Source organism: Equus przewalskii, chromosome 10 (genome assembly GCF_037783145.1).
Source record: "Equus przewalskii isolate Varuska chromosome 10, EquPr2, whole genome shotgun sequence".
In the NCBI taxonomy this organism is placed as follows: domain Eukaryota; kingdom Metazoa; phylum Chordata; class Mammalia; order Perissodactyla; family Equidae; genus Equus; species Equus przewalskii.
The window spans coordinates 11807378-11824952 of record NC_091840.1 but is presented as its reverse complement, the minus strand read 5'-3'; the positions used below and the strand labels follow the sequence as shown (position 1 = coordinate 11824952).

General features: G+C 35.4%; 1 protein-coding gene across 6 annotated transcripts in view; it reads right to left on the bottom strand.

Annotated features, from left to right (window-relative positions):
* Positions 1-17575, bottom strand: part of ABCA9 (ATP binding cassette subfamily A member 9) — a 65215-nt gene that overhangs the window by 33511 nt on the left and 14129 nt on the right. For 5 of the 6 annotated variants that reach the window (XM_070561521.1, XM_070561522.1, XM_008537772.2 and 2 more), the window contains 16 exons: positions 17371-17512; positions 16938-17123; positions 15913-16060; positions 15345-15513; positions 12788-12849; positions 12145-12255; positions 11544-11719; positions 11237-11356; positions 10883-11021; positions 10292-10382; positions 8706-8845; positions 6058-6177; positions 4692-4890; positions 2913-3079; positions 2146-2279; positions 218-355 (listed from right to left, as the gene is read on the bottom strand). In XM_070561521.1, the coding sequence (XP_070417622.1) occupies positions 218-355; positions 2146-2279; positions 2913-3079; positions 4692-4890; positions 6058-6177; positions 8706-8845; positions 10292-10382; positions 10883-11021; positions 11237-11356; positions 11544-11719; positions 12145-12255; positions 12788-12849; positions 15345-15513; positions 15913-16060; positions 16938-17123; positions 17371-17512 (2242 nt within the window). The remainder of the gene's footprint in view (positions 1-217; positions 356-2145; positions 2280-2912; positions 3080-4691; positions 4891-6057; positions 6178-8705; positions 8846-10291; positions 10383-10882; positions 11022-11236; positions 11357-11543; positions 11720-12144; positions 12256-12787; positions 12850-15344; positions 15514-15912; positions 16061-16937; positions 17124-17370; positions 17513-17575) is intronic. The other variant, XM_070561523.1, reaches the window with a different exon arrangement.

The window sequence follows — 17575 nt, the reverse complement described above, 5'->3', positions numbered from 1 at the left end:
GCTGTTCCATTGACCCTAAGTCATCTGATTAACATCATAATGTTATGTAATCACACCTAAATATTGTGTGTGTATATACATGTGTGTATGTAGTAATTAATATGTATATAAAACATAAACTTATTCAAGAATAAGTTCATAAAAATTAACATGATGTTATTGCAAGTATTTTCTGAAAGCTTCTTGTGGCTCAGTATAAGTGAGATATTATACTTACTTCAAAGTATGTGCTTCTGTCAGTCTGAATGTGTTCTGAAGAATTAAAAATTCCAAGTAGCCCATTGCTAATGATATCCATGAGGACAGGAAAGCAATTCAGCCTTTTGGTATTACATGCTATTGAAAATCTGTAACTCTAAAATATAATAAATATGCATTTTAAGTCCTGAGAAAGTGAATACAAAATTTAATGAAAGAATAAAGTAGGAAATCATTCAAATTATTGGCAATACAGTAAGGTTAAAGCACTGAATGTGATCGATATCACCATCACCCATATTATCCCATTAATTCCCAATATACCTCTAGGAATCCAGTATTTTGGTCTCTACCTACCACAGCATCAGCCATATGGCTATTTATGCCTTAACTCTCACAAAGCGAAATATCCCAAATGATTTTTAGGAGCAACACTATCAAACTCTATAATGCAACCTCACCTTAACAGGGTAGTAGGCTTTGTTTCAAAACATAATGCATTCATTTTATAAATAAAGAATGTCTGAATACTTGGAAAGCAGGAGGCAGGTAGCTGTTGTAATGAAAGCTTTTCACAAATACTGAGCTTGTAATAGCAATACTACATTAAAATCTCTTTTAAAATGACATATACATATATTAAAATGATTATTTGTCCCTCAAATAAAAAGAATTTAAATAAATTATTATCTATATTTGGGTATATATTTTCACGATCATAAGTAAATCAAGTATATTGCATCTAACCTAATTACTTAAACTGATGTTTATCAATATTAACGGTGCCATTTTTTAAAACTATTTTTCTGAGTATACTGGAAACTAACTTGATTAAGACATACCAAGGACTAGTTTGATTGAAGGTAATTTCTTACTCTATTTTTGGCATGGAAATTATTTCTGAAAATTAGCTCCAACAAACTGCAAGCGGTCAAGCTTTCCAACACCTAACTGCCTTATTTTATACATTTAACTCTATCCTCTCATCCTTTTCCATCTGTCTGTTATAGGGATCTCAATCCAAACTCCTACAGGGTCTAGGCAGGTAATATAAATGAGTGAAACCGTGTGGAGATACAGCAAGTTGGAAGTAAAGTCCAAGTCTACATGGGGCGACAGTTTCTCAGTTCCAAAGGCAGACTGCCAGAATTGGCATATGGAGGGAAGAGGTTTCAAGAGAAGCCAGAAATTTACAGTTTAATGGGAAATATACCAGTCTTAATATTGCCAAATAAGGCAATTCTCAAATGTTCATGAGCAGACTAATCCCCTGCAGATCTTATGAAAGTGCAGATGCTAACTCAGTGGGTCTGGAGTGGAGCCTGAGATCCTGCATTTCTAACAAGCACCCAGGTGATCCAATGATGCTGATTCATGAACCGCTCTTTGAGTTGCAGAAAACTAAGGCATTTTTTTTTAAACATCAGATAGCTAAGCATAAACATTTATCTGAAGGTTTGACCCATTTGTGTAAAATTTAGCAGGTAGGACTTGAGGTATTTTTCCCACAAAAACCACACAAAAATTTACCATAAAAAATTTAAGAGCTAATATTTCTTTTGTAACTGGAGCTGAAGTGCACAGTAGGCGTTAATTGGATTCATGCTTGGAGGATTCATCAAAATGTCATTGGAGTTAAAATTCAAGTAAGAATAAGATTTAAATTAATTATTGGAATGGAATGCAATTGCTAATAAGATTTAAATTCATTATTAATTATAGTAGTGCATACCATTTAATAAGGAATAAAATCAAAGAAGATTTCATTATATACGGTTTTAACTGAGACTGTGGGCAAATACTTATAGTCCAGCTTCTCCTCTAAAAATGAGAAATATCCCATTTGTTTATGTCAAATTGGCCTTTTGTGTCAGTTGATATGTATTATTCAAATTGTACATTCATATTCCATCTTTAGTGAGATGCAGCAATCAGAGCCCAACATACCTTGTCATCACCTGACACAGTGATCGCACCATTGTACGATGACTCATTGAGCCCATTTCTAGTTCCAAAGGCATCCACTTGCAAAGCTATGTTCTGCTGCTTCAGTGAATGTATAAAGTCATCAATGCTTGATCCTACCATGAAGGTAAAGATCAAAGGAAGTAAAAGTGAAGAAAAACAATGGTCAACTAATATTTGAGAAAAAAATAAACGATGTCACTCAAAGTATAACACAATAAGGACTATCTAAGGATTTCCTTAAGAAGGCAGAATTGATGCTGTGGTACCAAAATCCATTCTAATATCAAGGATATGACAAAGTTCCTTTACCTAGAGCCTAGACATTTACTTATAATTTCTGTTAGTGTAAAAACACTATTTAAAATTAACATTATAATCCTTGAAGATATTAATCTTCTATTTTCTTACAAATTTGGAACAGATTTTTTTTTTCCAGAGACCAAGAATGTATAGTACTTAGAAAACGTTATGGAAAGACCTTGAAGACCAGTCAATGATCCACCTTCTTAAATCCCTTTGTGTTGCTTTGTGCAATAAGCTTTAAGGTTTAAGTAAGGCTGTCATAACGTGTTTCTAAAACAAACTCTTCAATGTGGTATTTTTCATTTTGAAATTAATTTCCTGTTCCACCTCATACGTGCTTTTGAAAACATAAAGAATTTATCTTTCCTTTGTGGTTTATGTTGTCCGGGGAATCTCTCAACAAGAACCAGGATTTAAAAGTTGCATTTTAGCCCCATGTTCACCTGTTTTGTTGATGACCAGTAAGGGGGTCAGAGGAGCTTGCGGTTGTTGTGCCGGTGAGAGGAAGTACATATCAGGAGACAGTCCCCAAGAATAACTTTTTTGATATAACTCGTAGAATAGATGTTCCAAAAGCTGAGGGCAAAGGCTAATGCCAAAAAGCAATAATCTACATAGAGGAAAATGTAAAAGAAAACAATTCGTCTCTGGTAACTTTTGTTGGTTTTCAAGTTTGAGCCAATAATGGATGTTATAATAGAAATAAATTATAAACACTAACCAAACACATAAATCATGCTCCCCTCCCCCCATTTTTCTTCTTCCTAAAATGAGATTATTCCTATGTAGCTATCCTTGATATTTTTCTCTCTCTGAATGCCTCCTCCCCCCAAGCTTTGGACGTTTCATTCAAGCTTACGAAGCCTGCTGAGTATGACTCTTAAATCCCTCTCTCCAATGCTCACTTCTTCGCGCTGTCTCATGTCTCAGTCTTGCATTTCTTCCTTTTTCTGGACAACTGCAAACTGGCATATCACCAGCTCCCAGACTTACTACACTCTGAACCTTTTCTCCCTCCTGCTCCCACTTTCTACAAATTACAACATTTTCTCATTCACTTGACCTCCAAAGCTCAGTCATTTTATATTCATTTCCCTCCTTTGAGTCTCTTTTCCAAATGGTTGAAAATTCTCTCTCTCTTATCATCATTATTGCTTGCCTCTTCTTCTCTTTTCCACATTTCAAGTTTGGACCTTAATTATTTCATTCCTGACCTCTTTCAGTATGTCTTAAATGATTGTTTTCCTTGTCTCCAAAGTCTACTATTTCCAAACCAATTTTACACTGTTGCCCAATTAAGTTTCTTGGCATTCTGTTATAATTATATCAATTATCTGTTCAAAATAAAAAATAAAACCTCAATGGTTCCTTATTGTTCATAACGTCCAAACTCTTTAGCTCTGTGCATTATCAAAATTATTTTTACTTTTTTGTACACTCTATGCTACAATTAAGCTAATAACATTTCCTCAGATTCCCGTTGTATCTCCATGCTCAGGACCTCTCCATGTGCCTGAATTTCCATTCTCTTTTTTTTCTTAGCTAAATGTTCCATTTTCCCACACCAAATTCAAATTCTTTCTCATGTAAAATTCTTCTTCAAATGCCCCTATTTGGACATAATCTCTGTTGTACTGAATGCTACAGTTGGCAAAATTACCTAATTTTGTGCTATGCTTTTGTAGTATACCTCTAATCACCCTCAAGAGCTGAATCTCATGTTTGATTTATTTGCATAAGCGTTACAGACATTTAACACAGAGTGTTATGCAGAGGCACTCACAAATAGTTTTGAATGAATGAGTGTCCTGTGTGTAGCACAGGAGGTATTACCCAATGAAGAACCTGAAGCTGTAGAGGACTATAGGAACCAAATAGTAGGTTCCAGATAGTAACATGAAGCCTTGACTAAGATAAGCCCTGGCACAGAGCTACTTTAGGGAAGAAGGCAAGTGTTTGGGATGAGACCTAAGTGCTAACTTCCATGCTTCTGAAAAACTACTGAAACCTTTCCATAAGAGCAGATTCTGTTCGAAATTAAAAGAAAAACCCCAAGCTTTCTTTGAGTTAATTACATTCCCACCCTAAGCAATTAAAAACTGACTTCTATGTTAAAAAGACCATATGCTGTTGCTGGAATTTATTTTATATGAAGTTGTTTTTTGTTTCACATTTATTTTGAGAGCACTGACCAGACAGCTCTGAAACACTTGGGTACTCACATGGTCAGCAGAGTTTTTTTTTCATTCTTCAACTTGAGGAAGCGAACTTTTGCTATGGCACAGAGCTGCTGCCTCCAGAGAGCCAGGCCGCTGACTACTTTCTTTGTTTCATTAAAGGAAGACAACACTTGTTGCAGCTCAACAAGTCTTCCTGTGTCTGTGTTCCTAGCACTTTGTAACTGTCCCCAAATTCCAATATCTATAAAATGCAAAATCAGTGCTTTATAAAGTACCATTGTAGATGTGCATCTTTTAGATGCTCCTATCATTATCTTTTCACAAATTGGTGTCAAAGTAGAGAGTCTTGAACAAAGACACAGCAAATCTAATTCATGGCATTACTAGAGAAACAAATAAAGAAATGGGAAATGAAGCAAAAAAGATGATATAATACAAGAAGAAAAAATGATATAATAAAAGAAAATCTTGTATTTTCTGGAAAAAAGTTCTGTCAGCAGCTTTAAAGGACTTACTTCATTCCACAGAAACCAATGAAAAGAAATTTATATTTAGCCTAGAAAAATCTATTCAATGCCAGAGATAAATAATCTTAGTATTTCTGACCAAAGTGGAAGAGTCAGTACATATAGATTCCCTCTCCAACTAAGAATATGAAATTGGTAGAGACAATATTTTTAATATAGCCATGGTTGAAAACAGGGTAAAAGTTACCTCTTTTGGAAGAGGAGCCCAGAGAAACTGACCAACTTTGGACTTTAAGAAAGTTATAAGACATGTACATTAAAAGTTAAGTGTAACCACTAAAAAGATACCAAGTTCATAACTTCAAAAGTCGATAAAAGAGAGATTTAAAAAATAGTTGATCAATAAGAAAAAGAAATAGAAAATGAAAAAGCATAGTAAAGAGTAAACACGGTAGGAAGATAGTAACCAGAAACAAGGCAATAATTAATTAGTAATTGGAGAGAAAAGGCAGAATATTCAAGGAATGACAAATTAGACTGACAGAAAATCTTTCAACAGCAATAATGGAATCTTGAAGACAATGAAATAACAGCCTCAAAATACTACAAGTAACAGTCAATCTATGATTCTAATTTACTTTTCTCTATAGCACTTACATTACACATTTGTTGTCTGCTCCATAAAGACCTACTCTTGCACACTTCTGTATCCCATGTGCTTAGTAAAATGCTTGGTACAAGATAAGACATTCAAGATTGGAGACTAGCATTGAAAAAAAGATGGAAGAAGGAGACAGAAATACATCTCTTGTTTGCTCTAAGTTTTCCCAAGAACAGACTGAATCATGGCACCTCCAGAAGCATGTAACCTCATCATTAAAAGCATATTTTCAAGATAAAATATTGCACAGAAAGGTAAAATTCAAGTTTTCTTTGTTTACCTGATTCATCAAGAGATGATTTTCCTTCTAATTTCAAGAACACTTCATTCAAAGTTGTCATAGCAACCCCATAACTCTCAATGCCCTGGTTAGAACATCTGTCAAGATCCCTATAAAGGTCTGAAAGTAGGCACAAAAATGCATCAAAAAATATAATTTGCAATGAGCTTGATAATAACTATATTTTTCAAAAATAGAAAACATTTGTGATAGGCCAAATGCATTCATCAGAAATAGTGCTATGATATAGACTTTTCCTTTTTTCTAAAATAATCTGTATAGTGTGTTAGTTTCCATGACTTCCTGAGTATAAAATTCTAAAAATTTACTTTTTCATTCTTAGAAAACTGTTTTATTGGGGGTTTTGAAGAAATTATTGTATTTTATTTACTGTTTAAAAAAACTTAATTATATTGATTATAGGAAGTGTTATGAGTGGACTGAGTGCTTGAATCTCCCGCAAAATTCATATGTTGAAACCCTACCTCTCAATGAGATGGTGTTAGGAGGTGAGGCCTTTGGGAGGTGATTAGGGTTAGATGAGGTCATGAAGGTAGAGCCCTCATGAAAGGGATTAACACCTTTCTAAGAGTCACAAGAAAACTTGCTTCCTCTCTCTAGTCTCTGCCGTGTGAGAATACAAGGAGAAGTCAGCAGTCTGGAACCCAGAAGAGGTCTCTCACCAGAACCCAACTGTGACAACACCCTGATCTTTGACTTCCTAGGCTCCAGAGCTATGAGGAATAAATATCTGTTGACTGTAAGCCAGGCAGTCTATGGTATCTGTTACAGCAGCCCAAACTAAAATAGGAAATGCATAATTCCAAACCTACGTTAATTATGGAATATTTTCCAGACAATAGAGATTTGTGCTTTCACATTAGGGATAATTGTTCAGCGATATAATAACAAATGAAACAGAACTAACGTTTATAGAAATAATTAGGTGCTGCAGAATTGTCCTTAGTTACAAAGTATATAAATTAAAGGAAAAGATGAAGCACGTATGCAACGTTTCACTTTCTTTCTCTCCTCTTTCAGCTTTTGACCATGGTGTGAAAATTACATAGGAGCCTTGAAAGAGTGTTGGTCTTCATGAGGGATTTGTGGGTCATTTTGAAAGATTACTTTTTTAAAAAAAGATATTGGAAATGATCCTAGGACAGTTCAGGAAAATTGAAAGTAGAATAAAGAATAATTCAAATATTGATAGAAATTAAATGTTTCTATCTTAATGGTGTGTTAAAGGAAAATAGAGATATATTCATGACGTGATTTCTAATGAGTCCTTAAATCCACTTAAGTGTTAGTTCTTTTTCAATTTTTCTCTAAATTGTACATTTCCCCTACGAAATGCATTTAATAAGCAATCAGGTAACACTTTGCTTGGAGGGTTTCATAAAGATTTCTGTTTTCGTAAGTGATACATATATCAAAGGCATTGCGTATGCATCTAAGACTACCGTTATTTCACTGATTCTAAGATGAATACATTTCGTCATCTTTTAACGTATCTGAAATGAGCATGTGTCATAAATGCAGGTAGGTCATATTTTAAATGTCAGCATTATTTCTTTCTATTTCTTTCTTGGTAGCACACCCTGTAGTAGAGGGCATCTTAGACTTGGTGAAATACTATAGGTACTAGATATCAGGTATTATTTCAGGTGCTTTATTTATATTTAATATTGTAATAATAAATTTAAATATATTAAATCATTTGATCCTCATAAAAACCCTATAAAGTTAGTAATATTATCGTCTCCTTTTTATAAATGAGGAAACTGAGGCACAGAAAAGTGATAGAACCTGTCCAGGATTACAGAGCTAATAACGACATAGCTGGGATCGGAAACTTGGTCAGTCTGGCTCTAGCTTCTGAGCTTTCAACAACTGCACCCTATTGCCTGGTACTATACTTCTTCTCTAACCATGATTTTGGCAGGCTTATTGATTCAAGCACTCAGCAATGGACCCAGGATTCTCCATTAAAAGTTGGAAAATTCCTGGAACTTGATAAAGTAAACATATTTTAATGAGTTGCACTTTTTTTTTTAAAAAAAATTGCTACCTACCTCAAAACTCTTAGGAAATGAAACAGCATGTTGGGAGAGCAGAGAGAAAAGTGGTAAAGACAATGGTCCTCCAGTATTTTGTATTTGCAGCAAAGTCATGAACCTTAGAATGTTTGGCAACATGCAGATTGATCATAATTAACGTAGATTATAACATTACGTCATGGTGTTTATAAAACAATTTACATATTGTGTACCATTCCCTTAGCCCCCTTCACTGCTCTGTGAAGTTTTCACAGATCTTTTCCTGTCCGGACCACACTCTTTCATTCATTCCTGAAACATATTTCCCAAATATTCCTAATTTTAGCTTGATGCTATCTCGTGCCTCTTAAATGCACGTGTCTCAACTTGAAGCATATTTAATGTCTTTGTGTCTCAGTTCAGTCATAAGTGATGTGGGGATGTTAGAGGCTAATATTAGAAGTGACCTTGGGGTGGGGAATATTAAATGAATTAATGCACAGTGCCATGCACTTAGTAGGCATTAAAATGTTAGTCATCATTCTTAATACCACTGTTATTGTTAGTAATACCATTATAAATCATTCTGTGGTCTCTGCATTCTGTTACCTGGGAATTTGTTTGTCCTTTCCAAAGGCAAAATATATACAAGCTTTTCTTCACTTTGTGCTGTTAATTTGGCATCAGGGATGTGATGTTTAACAAGCGATGTTATACTGTCTGGATCGCACATTTCATTCAGATGCAAACTAACATTTAAAAAGAGTAAATTAAAGTTATTTTTCTCTAACACTATCTCTACAAACAATTGTCATATGTGCTTGTCACTTCATTAATATTTATCAGACAAAAAATGTATACTCTAATGGAAGAAGCAAGACATAAAAATACTAATGTAGTCCAAATGGTATAATTCATACAACACGGCAGAAGAACTAGCATGAGAGATAGAGACAAATAAGGTGACTTGAAGGTTGTTATTTGGAAAAAGAGATATTCAGCTAGATCTTGGCCGGAGTGAGGTGGATGAGAATGCCCCATTTTGTCTACATCTATTCAAAACTCAACTTTGAACTCTCTCTTTGCAGTAAAGTATGAACTCCGAAGAAGCTAAGACGAACATGGTAGGAACAAAAATGGAGGTAATTTGGTATAATCAAAGAACATGGTCCTTACATCCTGCTGACCCATGATCCAGAGCTCAGGCTTAATATTTCTGAGCATCAGTTTTCTAATCTGTGAGATGAAATAATACTCTGCTCTCAAAGAATTTTAAAGCACAGAATAAAATAAAGTATGTATGACAGAGCACAGGGCCTTGTGCTAAGTAAACCCTCAATATAGTCAATATACGTTAACTAATTTATCATTTTTTTGTTCCAAACCTATCAATCATGATGGAATGGTAGATTTGGTCAGGTTAAACACTTGGAGTAAATGATAGGGGGATCCATTTAACCATAGGGGATGAAGTGGTTTGAAATTTTTTAAAGAAATATTAATATTTTAGTGGGAAGTATAAAGAACAATTCATATCACACCTGTAATCTTGGTCCAAAGATTCTACCACTTGTGAATAATATGAGATTGGGCAGATTATTAAAACTCTCTGGCATGTCAAAGGAGGATAATAATACCATCCTCTTAGAATTATTTGGAGGATTGAAAATGATTATATGAGTGTTCAGTTTGTAAGTATCTTAGGAACACATAAATAAAAACTTAATAAAATTAAATAATTAACTACGTTAAAAACATAGCCAACCTTAATAAGTGATAGACATTACTTAATAATGATAATAGTTATTATCAGGAAGAGAAGGAGACAAAAGAATGAGGGAGAAAATGAAGTCAGGGAGAACAGAGAGGAGGCTAATGGAATTGTCATGATGAACAAAAATAAACATCAGAAATATGATAAGAGAGGGGCCTATAATATCAATAAATTTCTCTTAGCAAACAAGATGTTGTGAAAATATTTTCCAAAAATTTTATTTAAACTTAGCTTAATCATCCTAATGTTCTCAGTGTCTACAATTTCACTTATCCTTCATTCTAGTTAAGAACAAACGAGTTGTGGCATAGTTCTAACACAGCTCTCTTGAACTTACTAATTGGATAGTCTACTTTAACATGGTAATACTGTTTTCACCGTGCCCAACATTTCCAACATATTCCAACAATAAGGTCTGTACCTCAAATGATAGCCAATGCCCCATTTCTTCTTCAGAAATAGAGAAGAGCCTGCACACTTCAGCCTCCCATTGGATATAAACACCTTCCTATCTAAGTAAAAAGAACCAAAAATTTGTATTGAGATTATTTTTTACTACTTATAAAAGAACAAATCCATTAATAAATAATGTAATTTAGGAGCACGACCCACTAAAATAGATACATTCTAATTCTGGTCACATGTAAGGCACTTTCTTTGTCAACTAATAACAAAGATATGTTAGTTGTTTCTCTCATATATTTAGAAAAGTTATCATACTTCAAAAAGATCTATTCCATGCCAACTGACATTCATACTGAATAAAACATAACATATCTTTGAGAGTATGCTGTATATTTTACAGCCAATGAGCTTCTTTGTAGTAGGATCAGAATACCTCCATGACACAACGTCCTTGGGGATGTAGACACTCAAATGGATGAAAGCAAGATTCTCCTGTCTTGGTTCATGGCAGTCACACATGTGGCAGCTATGTTGGGACATATCTATACATATTTCACACATGTCCCTAATTTCTCACTAAAATACATAAAAGAAAACCAAGAATCACCAGCCAGGATGTCAGCCTCATCCATGAACTGGGTACTGAAGAGAATTACTCTGTCCGATTTCCTCTCCTTCAGGAGGTTCCACACTTGGTGCCTTGAAAGGGGATCTGATCCAGCAGTTGGTTCATCCAATAGCAAAACCTGCATGATAGGAAAGCATATAAAATAATTTCCCCCTTTCAGGCAAAATTTTTTTAGATGGCAATCTACTTGTAAAAGTACTGGGACAGATATATTAATACTTAATTTTTCGTTGTAACAGTTGTCTTATATTTATCATTTGCAGATTGTTTGATCAAATACAATAGCTTCACAGCCCTCAATTGGATTTCACCAGTAATTTTGGTTGCACTTACCTGAGGATCTCCTAAAATGGCAATCCCTAAGGTTAGTTTCCTTTTTTGCCCACTGCTTAAATCTTGAACAAGAATGTCTTGATTCTTTTCCATCTCTAAGTCCCGTAAAACTCGTTGTACCTAACCAAATAAAGAATATTTAGTCCAAAACCCAGAATGTTTATATTTAAAAACACTATCATTTTGCTGTTCATTACAAAGGGCCTTTAGGTGATGAATTGTGTAGAAAGAAGACAAATATATTTAGGATTTTCTAGGTCAACAAGTTCATTTTCATATCGGTGTGACATCTAACATGTTCATCTACCTCTCGCTCCACTTCATGTGGCTGAATCCCTTTTATTTTAGCAAATAGCCTGAGATTTTCCCTCACGGTGAGGAAGTCGAACTGCACATTGGATTGTGGACAGACTCCAGTGAGTTTGCTGACAGTTTCCAAGTCAGCCATTTCTGAAAGTGAGTGATTATAGATGGTGACCGAACCTAAAAGTGGAAAGTGAGAGTTAGCATCAAGATAAGGTGTCGTGCTTCACTTAAGATATTTTAAAATGGAAAACAACGTGTTTCAGTCGCTGGAGTCTTTTAAACATATTGTACCTATATGGAATACACTATTGACTAATTAAAAATTTAATAATCACAATATTTCTGATCCAGCTGGAATACCAATTAGTAAGCATAAAGCCACTTATCATGAAATATTTAAACCACAAAGATTTTCCTAAATCAATCGAACATAAATCTATAAAATAATGACTTGAAGACACTTCTAAAACTTTTAAATACCTGACTGTGACTAGTAGTTAACGAAAGTACTATTGAAATTAACTAATGAAACTAATTAACTAATGAAACGCACAGTTGATTCATTTGCCCATGTTCTTGTCATTGGACAATTGTCTTCTCACCTGATGTTGGGGCCGACAGTCCACTAAGCATGTTTAACAAGGTCGTTTTGCCAGCTCCACTGTGACCAAGGAGGGCAGTGATCTGGCCTTCATAGATGTCAAACACCAAGCCTGGCATTATTACAAAAAGATTACACTCACAGCCTACATAGTAACTTTACATTCTCCAAAATTTTTATAATTTCTTACAGCCCGTATATATTTAGCAATATTCAAAATAAAATCTATCTCAAAATTCTTTCCTTTAAAACTGCATCTCATATAATACGCATTTTATATTGTAACCTTGTCATGATATATTATTATGTGATTAGGAATTTTTTGGATAAAAGCAGTTTTGTCATTAAAAATAGCTTGACTATAATAAAGATAGCTTTAGGATTAGAAAATATGATGAGTTGAAAATAAAGAATATCGTGATGCTATCACACATCTTTCAAAGCCCTAAGATATCAATGGTGCGTGCAACCTTCTAAAATTCTTGCATGGTTTTTAATTTACTTAGAAGGAAGCATAATGTGTTCAAATAAAGGTGAGCCACGACATCTGGGATATTCGCTCTTGGTCTCTACCAAGACAGTATAACGGTGAGGCATAGTCACTAAATCAAACAGCCATGCTAAATATGATGCTATTTTATTACCTTTCAAAGCCTCTACCTTTTCATGCTTTCTTGTTCCATACTCTTTTTTAAGATTTTTTATTCTGAAAAGAAAAGGAAAATGTTTTGAAGACATGGCAGAGGTGGACAGAAGATTGATAAATCAAGTCTTTGAGGCTGTGAGAAAATCGGGGGATTCTTTCCTTTACAAAGGCCCAAGGGACTGGGAGAAACATCTAGGGTATCTCATTAGAGGCAGCATCCCTGATCACCATAAAGGGAACACATCACACTACAGAGGCAGCAGCAAGCACACAGAAATAGATGCTGTAAGGACTGTGACAAATGACTGGATGAGAGGAAAGCAGGAGATAAAATCAATGCTTAGGAAATACTCTGGTGGAGAAGAGAAGAGAAACAGAGACCACCCTAACAGAAAGGTTAGAGCTTTGGGGTCAGACTGTTCTGATTCAAGTCCAGTTGTGCCACTCACTAGCTCTCTCCCAAATTCTGTGGATTCAAAACTTATTGAGTTCAGCTCTTCAGTTGTAAAATGGGGGTGACAATATTAACTATTTCATATGGTTGATTTGTAGAGTGAATAAGATACCATGTGCAGAATGCAAAAGGCTTGAAACATAGTACACCGCCAAAGAAGATGAGAAAAGAGGGAGAAGAAAGGAACACTGATTATAGAGAAGAAAGATTTAAAATGTATTGACGGTCTACTATAAGCCAGGTCCTGTGCATTTTATCTGCATTATTTTTTTACATCCTACAACAAACCAGCAGATGAGGGATCTCTACCTGGCTTGCAGACAGTGCCATCTTGCAGAGAGAGAGAGAGCTCTGGTCTTTCTTCCTCTTCTTATAAGGATATCCCACCATAAGGGCCCTACCCTCATGACCTCATCGAACCCTAATTACCTCCCAAAGGCCCATCTCCAAATACCAGTACATTGAGGGTTAGGACTTCAACAGATGAGTTTTGGGAGGCACGATTCAGTCCATAGCATGAGTATAATCCAATTAAGTACAGAAATAATTATGAAGAGGATAGGCAGCGAGGTGCAATGGCTTTGGAGTTGAGCACATATGGGTTCAAATACTGCCTCTCTTTGTAAACTGTGTGACTTTGGGCCAGTTGCTGGGCTTTTCCTAGCCTCTGTTTACGTCTCTTTTCTTTTTTAGGCAGTAACAGGTGTTAGCTTGTTTTATTCCTTCATAAGGAATTCATAAACAAAATGAATAATGGCTTTTTCCCCATATGTTTTAATAGAATTTAGCCTTAAACGTTTGTTTAGGTAGTAGATTCTAGATTAGGTAGAATCTACTCTGCGGTTGGCACAATAATGTGTTTTAATTGACATTCCATTCTTCTGCCTTCTATACTAAGAGGTAATTGTAAATCCGACTGGCTTGGCCTCTGGGTAGAAGGACCCAGAGCTTCAAAGCTCTGTGCGCTGGTCTGTTGGATGCAGTGCAGGTCACCGCAATGAAACTGGACAGACAGCCTTGGCTTGCCAATTCATAGATCAAACCTTCTAGACTACCCCAATAATCATATATGTAGACTCTGCTTTCAATGCCTCCATGCACTGCTGGGGATAATTTTCCTGGATCATAGGGCTAATCTTGTTACATATGATTCACAAACTTTCAATATCTTCCTTCTTGCCCACCGGATAAATCAAAATGCCTTCTCTCAGTATTCAAGGCTTTCTATCACTGCTGTGATAGCACCTGATTCTGGCCTGAAAGGGACACACAATTTAAAGTTCCAGCTTTAAGGGAGATCACAATTCTTCATAACACAGCACTAACACATGAGGAATGAGAGAATCCTGTTCTATGGTGTCTGGTCATATTAAACCTATGTTTTTAGAAGTTAAACATTTAGAGACTGTAAGTGTCATAAATGTTCAGAGTTAAAACAGATAAGTGGAGGGGGTGAATTGAAAAATTTTTTTGAGGAGTGAGACAAAGGTAACATTGAATGATGGACAAATTTTGAGCAAAGATCTAGGGAATGCAGGGATTTCTGGTGTTTGGAAATACAGCAATCAGCATCAATAAAACACATACATCATCTTGGAGGGAAGACGACATGAGTATCCCTGACTTATGCTTCTTTCCCATCTCTCTGGGATGTCTCCCATCCCTTTTCTGCATCACCTGCCTCTTCCTTCTCATCTTATTCATCAGGAAGCAAAGAGGAGAGGGACAAAGTGAATCACAGAAAAGAGGGTGAGAATAACAATGGAGTTGATGACAGTGTCTTTCATAAAGAGAACGGGCAGAGAAAGAGAAAGAAGCATGAAGAGGAGAAAAAAAGAGATAATAAGAAAAATGGAAATATGAAGATTATTTATTCATTGGTGGTTGTTGCTACACCATAAGATATTTGTAAATGTAAATACTGACAATGTGAGAACGTGCTATTAAGAAGGAACGTAGCCTTTGATGAGGGTAGCAGCCTGGATGCAAGCGGATACAAAGAGGCACTGAAGGAACTCTTTGCCACATCTGTGTTTTGCCTGATAGATCTCTGATCACTTACCTGTTCTCCATTTGCACCTCCATGTAATTTATTTATTACCTGATGGCTTCTTTCCCATAGAATTCTGGAGACACTTGTTCAAAAGAGTCGTTAGGTGAAGAAGCTGAATCTGTTTCATTCTCAAGGGGCACATGATCAGCTCTTTGGTGTTGAAACCAAAAAGAGGATTTCAGGAAAAACCAGGGAGAATGTCGATGTCCGTATTCAGCTACATGAAGAGGAGGCAATTAAATATTGGATCTGTCACCATTTTAAGGAATATGTAGGACAGCACGTCAATGCAATCATTTGAGGAAGCATTTAGAAATTCCTAAGATCCAGTATCAAGCACTAGCATTCTTCATTTAGTTCTGATACAAGAACTAACTGTTTAATTATCCTTAACCTCTTGCAGGTGTCTCGTTTAAAAAGTAAACAATTGAAAGTGTTGTGGTAGAACAAGATCTTAGAACGTGATTCTATAGGCAAAGTTCAGAATACCATTAGGCTTATTTTAGAAATTTTGAAAAAAAATGCTTAATAATTTATATCCAATACATTTAGACATTTATTTTAAAGAAAGGCAAAGAATGAAATTGTGTTGAATCACAATATTGTTACTACTTACTGGGCAAAATTTTGTCAAAATACAATGCCAATATCAAATAGAGAAGAGCATCAAAAACCAACATGAAAAGAGTAGCTGTTATTAGGTATGGGTTGTTTGAAGAATTCAATTGGATGTTAGAATTGATGTCATAGTCCAAATGAATAAGCTGAAAAAAAGATACATACATTGAATTTAAAAATAAATAGAACATTAAGAATTGTTGTCTTATTTCTGCTAGACGCCGGGATTGAAAAGATAAATAAAACATAATTCCTGTCTTTACAGAGCTCTAATCTATTGGAAAGCACATCAATGAAACCATCCACAAAGCAATTTGGGAAGTTAGTGGAGGTAGTTACCAAGGGCTTAGAGACCCATAGGCAGCAGTAGGCACTCCCTCTGGGAGCAGGTAAAAACTCAAGGAAGGTGGTATTTGAGCTGGGCTACCTATAGCATTTCATCAGTTTTAAGATGGAGAAAAAGGAGGGCATTCTAGACAGGAGACACCATTCAGGAGTAAAAACATGGAGGGGTGAAAGTACTTCAGTAGTTGGGCAGACGACAGAAGAATAATTTCATACTGAACTATATAGTTAGATATGATGAGATTATATATAACATAATCTTTCATTTAGCATTTTATATGATGTCATAACTAGACTTAAATTTTGAGAGGAGGTTCAGTTTCATTTATAACTGGCTAATCAAAAAGTAAAAATGTATTTGTATCAAATTCTTGACTTTCAAACATTTTCAATAACATTAAGGGCCATGTTTCCTGAGCATTAAATTTGATAAGTGTTCTTTTGGACAATCCATTAAAAGTAAAAGCTGAACCACATCAATAATGGAGTATTGGCTTATACTTAGTGATGTAAAAGAAAACTAATTATACTGAGAGAGAAAAATAAAATCCTCTCATATCTCTTCAGTGTGTATCTTTACAAAAGTGGGTGGGAAATTTTAATGTTTAGCACACGTAGCATGAATAATTCAGAGGGAATCTGTTTTTTAAAAAATGGAATAGTTACATTAGCTCTTACCTGGGCCATTCCAGCCGTGAAAGCAAAAGGGCTAAGAAGACATAAGGTCCACTCCAAAAATGCAGGAAGATGTCTGTACAACGCAGTGAATCCAAGACTCCCCCAAAAGACAATAAGGAGAAACACAACCAACCCAGTAAGGAAAGGTTTCTTTACCAACACGCTCAGCAGGAAAACTAAAGTTATCTGAGAGGAGAGAAAAACTTCAGGTAGTATGTAATTCTCTGAGAATCATCAACAGCATAATAAACAGAATTTCATATCACAAAACTATATTTCACCCACTCCACCCCAACCCAGATACTATCTCATGCAAACACTGCAAACAAAACAGAAGAAGAGTGGCCAGAATCAGTGAGAAATGATGGGTAGCTTTCTCAGAAAGAGTCCAAAGAGAGAGAGAGAGAGATTGATACTAAATTCACCAACTCACCAAAGACAAACCATAGAGGAGGAAGAGAGCAAAGACCACCATGAAGCCAGTTAGGACGACAACTTGGGCAGAAGTTACAATAAGAGCCATCAGAGTGGCCATAATAAAGATGAAGCCAGCATACATCAAACCCCAGGAGAGCCTAGCACAGAAACAAAGCAACAGTTCAGAATGCTGGTACTTCATCCCCTCATTCACTCATTTA